General features: G+C 43.9%; 1 protein-coding gene across 1 annotated transcript; it reads right to left on the bottom strand.

The window, feature by feature from the left end:
* Positions 1–432: 432 nt before the first annotated feature.
* ap1m3 (adaptor related protein complex 1 subunit mu 3) lies at positions 433–14,518 on the bottom strand. The gene is made up of 12 exons (XM_003974369.3): positions 14,292–14,518; positions 11,465–11,621; positions 10,938–11,005; positions 10,733–10,863; positions 8,133–8,280; positions 7,263–7,389; positions 5,003–5,145; positions 4,076–4,147; positions 3,647–3,805; positions 3,133–3,258; positions 2,693–2,768; positions 433–1,493 (listed from the first exon to the last, which is right to left on the bottom strand). Exons 1-12 carry the CDS (start codon positions 14,331–14,333, stop codon positions 1,471–1,473), a joined length of 1,272 nt encoding a protein of 423 aa, XP_003974418.1. The 5' UTR covers positions 14,334–14,518; the 3' UTR covers positions 433–1,470.
* Between the last annotated feature and the right edge of the window lie 104 nt (positions 14,519–14,622).

Below are 14,622 nucleotides of genomic sequence, written 5' to 3' on the forward strand. Positions count from 1 at the left end.
GACGTTCAGATGTTTTCTGTCAGGCCCAAGAAGTAAAAACATCAACAATACTGGAACCAACAAGGATGAAATATTGATGTTTTTGCCACAGAATCACAGAATTTAGTGTTTTTACAGTGTTTCTACAGTGTTAACCTGAAGAATTTGGCTTCATTTACAGTTGTAGCCTGTTAGGACTAACCTGCACGTAGTCATCAGAAGCCCTTTGTCAAACACTTTTAGCAAACCCTGCAGGTTTTGTTAGATTTTGTGAGTGTTCTGTGGTCATTAGTGATCCTAGACAGCTTTAGTAGCCAAGCTGCTGATATTTAAACTCTAAAGATTCGAGGACTACAAGGCTACATTTATGACTTGGTTAATCATTCACCTGTAACAGTTGGCTGAAACTGAAGGTGTGGCTGCTTCATTTTAGAGGAGGAACTGAACCAATGCTGATCAAAACGGATACAAAACCTTTATTTCCAAAGACACCCCTTGATAAATTAATGGCAACACATCACAGAATACTTAGTAATGAACAGACATGCAATAAACAGTCTCCCTTATCGGCCGTGCAGAAGACTGATCTGCTGCAGGGGTGAGCAAAGCTGCAACAGAGGGAGGGAATGCAACTGTGTGTGGGGGGGGGGCGGGGGGAGCCACGGAGAAACGATTACTTCAACATACTGACAGTATTCTCAGATTCCTCAAAGTGAAGCTCGGTTCACCTGTGTTCTGTCTCCAAACGAAGCCCCTGGTTCCGTCCTTCAAACGCAGTCCGCAGGGGACTGACTAATGCAGAATAAAGAGCCGATTAAACATGACAAACTATCGGCACCGCGCTCACTCCTTCACTGTGTGCAACAAAGCTGTGAGCTGATTTCTAGCACAAGGACAAGGTTACAGGCCCCCCGGGAGCACGGCGCCGGTATAATGTTGCGCTGCCAACACCTCCGAAATATTGTGCCTTATTAATCATTGAACTGGTCGCTGGTGTTTGTTTCTGTGGCCATACTGACAGTGCTGAAGCGGAAGAGACTTATTTCTAAGGCCATAAACATCATATAGGGGTTCAGGAAGATTACGTGTATAGTGCAGGGATAACGAAGTACGGTACAACCTGAAGCATTTAAGATGCAGACACCCGGCAAGTGGGAGCAGGAAACCAATTAGAAGGTTCAAAAACCTGCTTTAAAATAACAGCTGCTTCCTTATTTTCTGCTGTTGACCTGGACGGCCATTTTGCAAGAGCACACCTTTCCTAAATGATTCAAAATTAGATATATTACATGAATCTTGAGAAAGCAATAAATAAAAAGCCCACAGGTCAGAGGTGAGGCCACAGTTCTTCCCGTCTGAGGTGGCGTCTTGTTTTGAAAGACGTGTCCTGCGCTTGTCCTCAGTAGTTCTTTGCAGACAGGGAGCCAGAAAAACAAAGGAAAGGGAGGAAGAAAGAAAACATCCATTCCTCCAGCTGCAGCTGTGCCCTTTTTAGTTTGTCCGGAGCTGGTAATCTGCCAAGAAATGGAAGGGAGAATTAACGGCTTTCCTCACCTCATCACACCAGTATCAGCCCGATTAAAACCACTACAGACAAACCACACGAGCTGTGGCGGCACGATGGGGGTGATAGAGAAGCTTTCTGGTGTCGGTCCACATGCAAGAAAATAGCATTAGAATCGTACTGATTAATTTATGTGCAGTCACAGCTATCGTGCCAAATTCAAGAAAAAGAGATTTATTTATTTACACCCCATCAGTGGCTGTGTCCACGTACCATAATTTGTGACAACAAAATACTAAATAATAGAAAATGTGGGGTTGACGATAATCTGTCATTGATCCAAAACTGCTCGGTGCCAGCAGATCCGGTTGCACGCGAATGCTACCTGATCACACTGACCCAGCAGTCCGGTGTGTGTCTGTGTGTGCAGTCAGTCAGTTTGCAGTTAGTCAGCACTGCTAAGTGCCTGCTCATCACTCATGATTAATTCAGTCCATCTAGAATATCAGTTTTATTGGTAAATCAGTTATGTGTGTAGCAGAAGTGAAACGTGATCCACACCAGCTTCTCGCCCTCCTTGTTGCTAATGGCAACACTAACACGCTATCCTAAATTGTACTCATCTTGTTTTCTTTTCCTCTTTTCTCCATCCCAGTCGGTGGGATGACCATAACATTTCTTTTACATCTCGTCTTGTTTGAAGACAGAAAAACCAAATGTAGAAAATTGAGGCAACGTCACGACGAAAGATGAGGGAGCACAAAGAAGCGGCAGCGTGTCGCTGGTGTTGTAGGTCGATTTGCTCCCACATTGTCACGTCCAATAAGAAAAGACTGGATTTAAAATAACAGAAATGTAAAATAACCGTGTCGGGTGTCTTTTGTCCCCAGAAGGTAAGAGGGTTTTAAAATCCATTCTCACTTTTACAGCAACCCTGAGGACTAATTTTGCAGCGAATGGTAGCAGGGGTGTAAAGTTTCTACTTCTGATGTCCTGTTGTGTGAGGCCCAGCAGGCATGAGCCACGGTGACAGCAGCAGGTAATGGATGTGATGGATCCTGTACGGCTCAGTTCACTGCTCAGCCACACACACAGCTGCGGTCAAACCTCCAAACACAGCCAGGCTGGAGCATTTTTCAAACTTTATTGTTGCCTCTTATGTATTTAGTGACCTGATCTCAGGGATAATCAGGGTCAGTTTGTTCTTACCGCCGCTCTGTGTGATGTAGCGCACCCATGGTAACGCCTGGTAACCACTCTTCTCTATGATCTTAAGGTAGCGCACCTGACGAGCAGAAGCAGGTTCAGGTCATTTTGTTAAACAGATTCAAACTTTAGAATGAGACAAAGTTCTTCACCAGAGAATTCAATCCATTCAAAGCAAATAGGATAAGAATTAAAAAAAAGAAATTTTGTTTAAAAAAATATAGTTATTTGACAAGTATCAAGCATTTGGTGAATTAATCTAGTTTAACAAATATGACTTAATTTGTGAGTGACCAAAAGGCTATTTTATTAAGGCTCGACAGGCTTTCTGTGAGTAAACAATGAATTATTAATCAATGTAGAAATATGAAAGAGCTGAGAGAAAATATGCAGAAGTGATGAAAAAAGATAGTAAAATATGTGGTGTGAAGATAGTGGCCCACCTGAATCCCAGACACGGTGAAATAGGGGATCTCAAAGTTAACCGTGATCGGCCTCTTGGACTCCAGCTCCTCACTCTCCACACTGGGCAGCTCGAAGTGCGCCCGCATCATGTATTCCTTCCCCCCCTGCAAAGAACAGAGGAGGCTAAACAGCTGCTACAACTTCACGTAGAGAGTGTCAGTGTTTACAAAGCTTTTCAGATAAAACTGTTTATTCAGTTTGATGAGTTCTATTCCCAGGTGTCAGGCTCCAAGGTCAGCTGGAGAAAGCACGAGACAGGTCCTCCACAACAAGGTCAATCAGATAGCAACTTATGAGATTTAGCATCCGTTTTGCATATATAGACTAGAAAGATTTTTTTTATCCTTCATAGCAAAAAGTGCTGTCTAATGATGATAATGAACCAAATAGAACTATTAATGCCAAACAGACAATTATGAACATAAATCCTCCAGTCAAAATACAGACAAATATTAAAAACCCAAATCACCGAGTTAGAGATTTGACACTAACAGGGAAAGACTTGATATTCCACTGCACTGCGCTCTTTTCAGGCACCCACTTGGCGCTGCCCGTGCTGGTCTTGAACTTGGGTGAGTCGGCATCACTGGGTACTGGCACCAGAATGGCGACGTTGTTGGCAGTGGAGCGGCTCTTAAACTGACTCCGCGCCTGCAGAAGACAACACTGCTAAATAAAAACATACATGCGGCCTCAGACGCACATGAAGGAGGTCGTTAGGATTACGCACACCGCTGCTTGTTATTCTGATTCAGCGTGGCTGTCTCAAACAGATGGCAAGCACAGCAGTGATCCACTGAGAAATGTGTGTCATAAATACTAAATTATCCTCAGTGAAAGGACTAGATGAGTGGATAAGGACACGGCAATTTGTGTTAGTGCATGCGTGTGTGTGCGTGCGTGTGTGTGTGCGTCGCTTACCTTCACCTTGATCTCCACACGGCTGTGGGAGAACTTTTCAATCACGCTTTCAATCCATATGAGGGGCTTCACCTGTCAGATGAAGAGAGCGAGTGGACAAGGTCAGAGGGGTGAGCGCAGAGCTGGACGGCTTCACGATGGCACACATCACCAGAGTGACATGGCGATAAGGGCACAGCGAGAGTTCAAAAGAGAAAATAAAGGTGAAAATAGTGTTACGGTGGCTTATTTTGCTGTAGGGTGGAATACCAAGTGTGGTTTGTGTCCTAAATGTGCATTGAAAGCTCAGTTTTAAATGCCCATTGCTTATATCACTATAGTTAGTACTTCAGAAGAAAAAAACATGGAAAGCAATTAGAGGCTTTTAAAGGTGGGTGTTTTTCTCCACTTTAATGTGTCTGGAATCTGACCTGTTATGTGATGTTCCGTTGACACCCTGTGGACAAGTTTACAGCCCTTTCCTGTTCCAGCAAACTTAATTTACTGTGAAGCAGATTTATTTCAATCTTTCTGCAGCTTCAGAGTGAAACAAAAGGATCTGGAATGGGCAGCCTCAATCTGCCTCTAATGTCAATCCACGCTCATGTACAGCGGTCATACCTGAAATGGCCATTTTTAGATCAATTACTTCAGCTATTTATCAAGTTAAACCTGATTTTTTGTGAACAGTGGCGTCATTGTGATAAAAAGATAAGGATCTCTGAACTGAAGATGTCCAGTGGCGAGCGCCTGGTGCTCGTGTCTTGGTTACACAGTCATTATCTGGTCTTATCAGGTCCCACATGCATCACAATATTTGTTCTTGAACACCGAAAATGTTCAGAGAGCGATGATAAAAAAGAGCGCTCCAGGCTGTGGCAGTATTCCTCCATGTCCTGCTGTGAGACAAATAACGACTTATAGAACAACAGTCAGTGTCCTTCTCACCGTGGTGTTGAGGCGGTAGGACATGAGCTCGCTCTCGCCGTCAGGAGGGATGAAAGAAATAGTGCGGTCGTTCTCGAAGCGTGACAGACGGACGCACTGATGGAACTTCACATCCTCCAGCTCCACCGTTTTGCTCTTCTCCCCTGACAAGAGGCAGACAAACAAAAACATGCACACAAAGAAATACACAAAGGAGGATTGAGCGCCTTCTGCACATCCTAGGGGAAATCAAGGTCAGTGTCGTGATGACTAAAACTTCTCTTCCATGGAGCGTACTACTAAATACATCTGCCATCTTTTCCCAGAATCTCCAGAATGTATTTATTTCTGTGCAGCAGCTGAATAACCAAACAGCAGCTGCTTCCATCATCTTTTCCTCAGCTGAAGCTCATTCATGCTGCCTCATCAGCAAAAAATACATTTAATAAAAACATGCACCTGCTGCTTCAAATAAACCTTTTATTTCTCCAAAATTGCACTGCAACCTTTTTTTTTTGATTTGGTAATCTTGTAGGAAAAAAGTGGCATCCAGTTTGGACTTGTGAGACCAGTGAGAAGGTTTAAAGCACAACTTCTTTTCAAGGTGGTATCCACAGTTTTCTGAAGAACAGTCAATATCCCCCCCCCCCCTCCGTGTCTAATGGAGGGTGCTTAGGTGTGGAAAACTGGTGTAATGACTGTGGGCCTCTGGGCCTTCAACTAAATCCTGCATTCACTAGTCAGCTAAAGTCAGTCTCCCTGTCTCAGAATCCCCTGAGCCATCTCCAGGGCCCCTCAGTCAGACAGAATATTTGTGTGTCCGTCTAAAGCAGCTGAGCATTGTTCTCTCTATAGTTCACCCATGTAAAATGGCTGATGCACTCTTGTTTTTGCACTGGCTGTGCTTTTGTGTGTTTCTTACTGGGGACTAGCTGAAAGGAAGTCACAAATAACACGTATACACACACACACATGCATACAATATCATCAAGATAATAAGGAGGAAAGGTCATAGGGGACACTTGCTGTCAATGCCAATACCTCAGGGCCAGAAGAGGTGTGTTTGTGTGTGCACGTCCGATGGGGAATGAAGAAGCAGGAGAATCCCCCGTGAATTACCGTAAAAGCTGCTCTCACGTGTGTTTCTGCAACCTAATCTCTTTTCTTTCTTTGCCGGTCCGCACGTAATGAAAACACAGGTACATTTCTGTCCAAAACATAACTTTTGGATCTAATTAAGATTTGTGATGCATAGGATAAATTGAATTTAGAATTATTTCTGTTAAATGCTGTTTTATGCTCTAATTATTTCAAGAGACTGCAGCATCGTAAGACCATTCTCTATTTCGACCAGCAGAGGGCGGTGTCGGGTGCACAACAAGCAGGTTCAACTCCAGATGGTTCAAATCCATTCTAATGCTGTGAAACACAGACAGACCATAGTATGCTGCTGTATCTGTCAGAATGAATGAGCTCTAAATTTGGTTCTTTCCCATTTTTTCTGGGGATGTTGTTTCCCGGACCGCAACAGGCAGCAGGGGGTCGTGGGATGCATATATAGCAAAAGCACAGTACCTCACCTTTCATCTGCAGGTTGATAGCCTGGAGTGAGGATTAACTGAGAGACGAGAGACAGTGGGGGAGTCTTTTCCCTTCGGTAAGAAAAAAGTGGCAGGGGGGAAATATAGGTGAAGTGAAGAAAGAAAAAAGGAAGAGGGTGAGAGGAGGGAGAGGCTGGGGAGCGTACGGGAAGAGGCAGGCAGATGCAGCAGGAGACATTAATGGGAAAACTGGGAAAGTGGGAGGAAAGGGATGGGGAGCTGAGGAAGGATGAAAGCTAAGCCAAGCGTGAGATGCGGGGACGTGAGGAGGTTTAGGCAGAGAGCAGGCGTTCTGGGTGTGAGGGTGAGTTTAACGAGTGTGTTCAAATTTACTTTATTCAGCCTTAAGGTGGAACGTTGCCATTCAACTGAATCTGCTGTTGACAGTTAAAGGGAACAGAATCAGCTCTTTGTGTAATGTTGAAGGACTTTTTTTACTTTTGGAGACCTAAGTGATGTCTACATAGCAGGTGAGGCAGATTAATGAAACTAATCTGGGAATCATGGAGAAGTGTCCAATAGAACATCTTTATTGGGACTGATCAATGATGACCTTCTCAACATCTTCCCACATTTAAATCAGTGGCTGCCTGCGTGATTGTATCTAGCAACTTCAGCGCTTTTACACATGTAGGATGGCTGTTAACTGCAGCCACGGGGAATGACTGACTGTTACTTACTGCCTGTGATTTCAAACAGCACTTTGTCATTGAGGCCCAATCTGAGCTCAGGCATTCCCGACAGGACCACTTTGAGCTTGATGGCGCCAACAATTTCACTCCGCAGGACGCTGCCATTGGCGCTCACCTAAGGGTGAAAGAGGAGTAATTCATTTTACATGACAGGTTATTCTTTTAAGCTTGGGAAGCAGCACAGTTGATCACTTTCAAATGTGGTTTTAAACAGTCAAATCTGCAAATGTTCCACATGAAATGTCACAGTGAGTGTGTGAATAAACATGCAAGACTAAACAACCATAAAGCACCTCGGGCCAGTCTGGATTTGGAGCCTGTGAGGGAGATTTTAAAGGGAATGAAGGTGGAGAACCTTTAAAGTGACTAATTCAGACTAAATGAATCTGCAACAACAGCTCCTGCAGAATTTCTGCTTCCTTTAGACCGACATAATCCTGGTGGCCTTAAAGTCTTTTCAGAGAAATTTCTCTTCTGATACCTTTAGTGTCTCCTTCCACCAGTGGAAAGGCACAACCCCCGTTGTGTTTGCTAATATTTCCCTCATATCCACCATCAAGTGATACTTTTTTTCTCATCTTCTTAACTTGCTACATGTCCTTCAACTGTAATAGTCCACCAACAAAGAAACACAAATACCATAAAAAAAATGTAGAAGAAAAGAATAGAATTTCCTTTGCTTTTCAATTCAAGGAAGGAGGAGTTGTTTTTGGAGGAGACAAAACAGTTCTGAGACTATTTTAGCTCTGAAAATTCCACTTTGCCTCAAACACATCATTTTAAACCAGATGAAGCAAATGGTGCTTACCTAACAGTTCAACACAATAATTACTGAACCTGTTATCAAGCTGATCTCACCAGTAGGTTCACGGACTCGATCACATCCATGAAGACTTCGTTTTTTCTGTACTTGATGCCCTCTGACCTCCAAGACACGGCATTGGTGACGGTAGCAGGAGGTCGGGGGGCCCCCACCTCTAATTTATAACCCTCCTGGGTGATGTACCTGAAAAAAAGCAGAAACAAGTCAGGCTGTTTCTTAAGATCCCCAATTTCAATAGCTACATTACAAGTAATCTCTCTCTGGCAGAACAATAATTTAAATATTTGTGCTATAAAGCAAATTCTGAGCTATTAAATGAGCTACAATAGTGTGAATAGATTGATTGGTATTCATGTTAAAGGGGATTATTCATGGATGTAATTAGAAATGGAGATTTTTATTCTCACTACAATCACAGACGACAATCACATTGGTTTGCATGATAATTTATGTGTTTAACCACCGCAAATTTAACCACCGCATTAGGTGTATTAAAACCACCAGTAGATGGCAAAATAATATTAATATTTCTAAATTCTTTAGAAATTAAAGGCTTTTGTGGCCTTTCGCCGAGATATTTTGATTGACGTGCGAAACTGCGCGAGTGTTTAGGTGATTGCTGTAGTGATGAGGACAAACAAGTCGCAAGATTTAATATTCATGAATTCAATTGGCAGCAGTGCAGAAAGCAATGAATGCAACAGTGTTTCCTGGGTACAAACACAAAATCACCATCAGAGATGAACAGACATTATTCACTGTCCATGTGAACTCCACTCACTGATGGTCCCACTAATAGCGTGGTACTGGAGATGCTGGTTACTGCCCAGAAACAATTCTCTGACTGTATCCAAGGAGACACACGGACTAAAAGCCTCAGGAGGACAGAGCAGAGCTGTACTCAGCTGAACAATGTGTGACCAGGCCTGGTGGAAATAACCACATCTGCAAATTCAGTGCACTATCACTGAGACAGACACGCGTCCACAAAAGGTCTCACAGCTGACGACGTTGGGACATTTTGGTAATGATTCATACTGTAAAGGAAACCAGGTCTCTGCTGAAACATGGTGGCAGCAGCGGGGACAGGACGGTTGCTCAGGGAGGGGGAAATGCTGGGTGAACTTAACAAAAACCTGGTGCGGAGCGCTCAGGCCCTTCGACTATTGTGCACTTTCCAACAAAACAATGACCCAAAGCACAGAGATAAAACAAGACAGGAGATATCTGTGAACGTCCCAGAGTGCAAAGCTTGAGGTATCAAAGCCGAGAAGCAGACAGGCTGTCATGGCTGCCAAAACCGTTTGACCCGAGTGCCGAGGTAAGAGTCCCGCGGCTTCTGTAAATTCAACGTTTTCGCTTTTCTTGCAAAAAAAGTGAAATTCAACAACAAAGCAATACCGACAGTAATTGAACAAATCATCAGTAGATGTTTTATTGTGTACCAGCTTCAAAACTGCTAAATAAACACATTTTGGATTGAGTGACAGATTGAGGCAGAATTCCCCCCGCCTGCCCCAGTTCCTCCCACCAAGATGATTCGGAATGTACGTTGACACGTGGCAAAAAGTGACAGTGCTGCGGCAGGCTTGAGGTCGATACGGAGCTGTGCCGTAAGCTTTGGTGTCTGTTTTGTTTTGCCCCGATTCTCTTCAGAGATGCTAATGAAAGGATTTGTGGAGGCTGAGACAAACCTGACAGATTAGCATAACAGTAGCAGTCATAACAAACCCGCAGAAATGTTAGAAGGCACACATGAACACAGACATGCACCCCTCTGCAGTCTGAAGCCTCCACCCGTCCCAAGCAAACACCTCCAATTACCGGTACTAAACGGGGTTTTTAATGGGTAGAGGTGAAAAGGACAGAACCTAAACTGCAGACAGAAAGGAAACTGGTGCTTGTCTCTGTGCACATACAAAAATCTGGAGTTTTAATCCAGCTGACAGATGATCGTTTCTTCGCTGAAGGGAGGTTGGTACTAACCATTAGCCCTGTTCAAACACCAAACTGTGCTGATCTGGTGGGGATTGAGTGGTGGAGCCGCTCAGCAGTCAGCAGGCGAGAGGCTGGATTATACCAGCCAGTCAATCATCGGGCAGAGACACTATCCTCAGCACGGATTTCACATTAAAGATCATCATCTTTTGAAAGGTTTTGGATAATCCACATACACAGGTGCTACTCTAAAATTCTCATTATTTAGTCGCTGGAAAGAAAGGAATCCAACATGGAACTGAACAGTCCTGAAGGCAACAGAAGAATATCAACAACCCGGAGTCCCATAAGCCATTTTATAGTCAGTGACCTGTTGTATGTTAAATAAAAACAATGATTATGCTGACGCCACCTCAAGCAGAATAACTCTACTCTCTGCTCCTACCTCTGCAGATCAGTCTGAAATACAAACTCAGGTTAAACAAAATCTCTCATTTTGTGCCCTGCTGTAATAGAGAGAGCTGAAAGGCATTAAAATAATCAGGCAGAAGTGCAGAAATTATGCTAAACCGGCAAAAGGTTATTTCATTCAAAATGTGTGGCCACAAAGGGGAAAAAAGCTCAGCACTGTGCCAAAATTTTGCATTGAAATTACACATAATCATTCTTCAGAAATGGTGCATAATATATGTCTCACTCTTGTAAGATCTTGCTGTCAGTGGTCTGGGGGAAACCAAAGTCCATCACCTCGTCCATTAGCTCGTACACTGTCACAAAGTTGTCCCGGATGCTCTCCTCTTCGAGCTCCTTAAAGTACTCCTTGAACACCTAAAGATACAGACACAAACACAAGTCACTGAAGTGGCAATTTGGCAGGTAGAGGATTAAAAACCGACACCCACCTGGACAATTTTATAGAGGAAGGAGTACACCAGGGCAGCATTGGCATTCTTCTTGGTCATGGCCACAACTGGTAACAGGAATGTTAAGAAATAACATCTGCGGCTGTGTTGAAATAAACCAGAAATTGTTCCGAGTCACAAATGTTGTGAAATTCAACAGTCTAGTCACAACTAGACGGTGTCTAAAGTTAGAAGAGAGTAAACTGGAGCTGCAACGATGAAATAAAAGAGATAAAGATCGGTGATCTGTGGAACTGCAATATGACGCTGAATTAATAATGTGCAAGTGTGACGAACCGATCGCCCTGATGTCGTGCGCATTCTTTCAACAGGCTGCGACACAGAATCTGAGGAGCTGCCTGCTGCAGAGATGTGAGACCCCGGAGTAAACTGGGAGCTAGCACAGCTAACAGAACATGCTAACCCACCCAGGGTTGTAACAACTAGACACATTCACAACCACAGCAATGATTTTAAAATCAGGAGTATTTTATACAAACGCGTGATGCAAATGTAAAGGTGGATACGGTAAAGGTTGCTGTGTTTGATCCACAGGAAGTGCGAGGGGCCGTGGCTGACCAGGGGCGTCATCTCGGCCTCCTCTTCTCTCTTCATCAGGATGGGCATGAAGTGATCAATTTGATTCATATCCATGTCCCCCATGTAGTTGCGACAGATCAGCACCTGTAATCATCACGTTAGAGAACAAAATCAGCTAAAAGAGCAGTATAGGAGGAGGATTTCAGGTATTAAACTGGAGAATGTGCATTTTCTGGAATAACTTAACATTAATGGCTAATCCTTTTTTTTAATATTATTGTTTGATCAAACACATTTGGTGTTTATTTAGTAATTTAATAGTACAACAGAGGAGAACTTTCCTGTAAGTCAAACTTTTAACAAAGATTTCAAACTGAAATGTTCAATACCTCAATGAATATTATATCAAATGCAAAGTGTTTTTGTACAGACTTCCGGTTCTCAAGAGGAATCAGATCCTCCAACTTTGCCTCAACAGTTCTTGCACTGACTGCCCTCAAAGTGTTTCAATGCTTTTTTTTTTCTCTTCTCTGGAATAATTTAGAATATCTTGCTTATCTTTATGTAGGACTCTATTCTGATTGTAATTTGTACTTGCCCTGTATTTAAAAGGATGATACCAACCAGCCTGACAGTCTCTTGGAGCTACAGTCAGGGCATACATGGTACCAAAATCCTGACTTGGTTAAACCTTTGGCTAGCAGGCTAAAATAAGTCTGCAGATCCATCTACACGTGAATTTAATTCGTTAATATCTGCTCAAATCATTTTCCACGGGGGTCCAGAAATTTAAAAGAAGACCAGATGTGTGCAGAAACCCATAATAAAACTGTCCAGAAACTGGATTTCTATGGGCGTATAAATTAAAATCCAACCGTCGCATCTGTAATTGCAGCCTCTTAAATACTAAAAATAGAACCTATGACAGCATGGATTCTGTCTGAAGCACACAAACGAACAGCCTCCTGTTAATAAACTCCATTGTGAATGCTGGGATCCGGAAATGTGCGCAGGAGGACGCATGACCCAGAATCTCACACTGACAGGACTGAGGAGGATTTAATAGTGTGACGCGCAAACTTCTAACTGCCTGGACGAGAAACTAAATCTGAATACGTGGAGACAGACTTGAGCTGTATAATCTGAACAGAAACATGTTGGCGGAAGGACAAACGAGAGAAAACGGATCAAAGTCTTCACGCTTCAGGGATCCAGATGATACACACATGCACACAAAGCAACCCCCCCATCCTTTAATAGAGGAGTGTGTGAAGTAGGGGTCATGAAGGGGCAGGGACAACAAAGGGGGAGGAAATAAGAAATAAAAAAGAGGAAATGCCAGAAGAATAATGGAAAAAAAGCAGGCTACTGCACCGCTGCTGTGAGAGGAGACTGGAAACGCATAGACAAGAGTGGGGTGCGAGGCCCCCGCAGCAGTGACCAGAGCACGCGAGCTGAAGTTTGCATCAGGCCCATCTCAACGTGCCACAATCACCAGAGTTGCTGGTTTAAGTTTGGAATCGGTGCATTTGCAACTACGAAGCTGTGAACAGGAACGGAGAGTAAATCTCACATCCCTGCCACATTCAGGACCCAGCATTTATGACCTCCGCTTCGCCATAACCCGAGCCTCAACGGAAACAGATCGTCATGATCAGGAAATGTGAGTCACTTCCACACGCAGGGCCCTTACGGCGGAGACCTGCGATGACAGAAGTAGATTCACAAGCAAAGATGCAGCTCTCTTTATCTACAGCGGACGCCGAATGTTGCACGCACAGCCTTATCGTCGAGGCGGTTTAGGGCGCTCCTTCGTTTAGCTTCTTTAATAAATGAAGACCTCGGTCTCTCAGACCATCCTGGTGATGAAAAAATATGTTACTCACTAATAATGAGCTTCCAAATGAAGATGTTCTCTTTTTGGAAATATTACTTGGGGAAAACTGGCTGCCAATGACCTCCTGCTGGGTTCAATGATCTGACATTTCGGTCTACATCATCCCAGCCGTGTGTGGTCTGGTGCCCGCGAGCGGCGGGGATGAAGAGCGAAGATGTCAGGGGGGGCTTCTAAGATTTGTCCCAAACTGACTGTAAATATGAGGGAGACTGCAGCGGTGGCTGCTTCAGCTGTGTCCGGGGTTTAATCCAGAATCATTTGAACTTGACTGACTGGTTTGGTTGGTGACAAAAAGATTTTTCTTCTGTTTTTGAAACAAAAGTTGACCTCTGACTGGATCCAGAGCTTTTTAACCAGCCCATAATAAAGCACGTAGGGGTGAAAAGGCATTAGACATCAACTGCAGATTTTAGTTTAACACATTTACCATTTATTGCACTTTACCATCCGTCATAGGTGCCCCGCAGATTTACTTTTAACGTGTTTCAAATGGACTTTCTCAAATAGGTGACACCCTGTGGGGTTCTGAGGTTTATGTGAATTAAAGGTGGTTATTTAAAAAAAAAAGGGGGGGGGGGGGGTAGATAGATGGATAGATTCAGAGCGTTGAATTTAGGACACATCACAAACAATGTCGACCGCATCGTTGCACATGAACAAACTGTGCGTGTGCGTGCGTGTCAATAACGGAGAAACGAGTTTGGCAACTTCGTCGTCTTCCTGACTGCTCACATGTTCCAGGTCCCACACTGAAACTTAACATTTCTCCGATCCAGTATGTCCCAAGTCCCAGAGAGGAGCGAGCGAGGGGATCGTTGCTCAGGTTGGGGACATTTTTGAGGCGTCATCTGAGGCAGCAGGTGCTTCAAAAACATCAACTTCCTCCCGCAGCAACTACAAAGTCGCAACAAACTTACCTTTCCCTTCAGGTCGAGGATAAATACCGCCGACGCCGACATTTTGGTGGGGAAATATCCTGGAGAGAAAGCCCGGGCGGTTTCTAAGTCTACGTTAGAATATGGGTCAGTGGAAGGCAGAACTCTTGGCTCCCATCATCTCGCTTCCTCGTCTCCTCCACTCTCTCCTCTCACAACTACACTTCGCCGCCTTCCCGGATGCAGCCCAAAGTTAGCCAGAACGAGACAAACTACTTCCGGTGAGTCACCCCTTCCATTTGACGTGCAACAAGAAGCATGGTTAACGCTGAAATTATAGTCTTACAAAGCCGGTATTTTTTTGGTTTTTTCA

The sequence above is a fragment of the Takifugu rubripes genome, chromosome 20 (assembly GCF_901000725.2).
Source record: "Takifugu rubripes chromosome 20, fTakRub1.2, whole genome shotgun sequence".
NCBI lineage: Eukaryota > Metazoa > Chordata > Actinopteri > Tetraodontiformes > Tetraodontidae > Takifugu > Takifugu rubripes.

Coding starts and splice junctions, on each gene's coding strand:
- ap1m3 (XM_003974369.3), bottom strand. CDS start 14,333: ATGTCGGCGTCGGCGGTATTTATCCTCGACCTGAAGGGAAAG. Junction 4,148..5,002: donor CCTACCGCCTCAACACCACG/GTGAGAAGGACA, acceptor TTCATCTGACAG/GTGAAGCCCCTCATATGGAT. Junction 2,769..3,132: donor TCACCGTGTCTGGGATTCAG/GTGGGCCACTAT, acceptor TCTGCTCGTCAG/GTGCGCTACCTTAAGATCAT.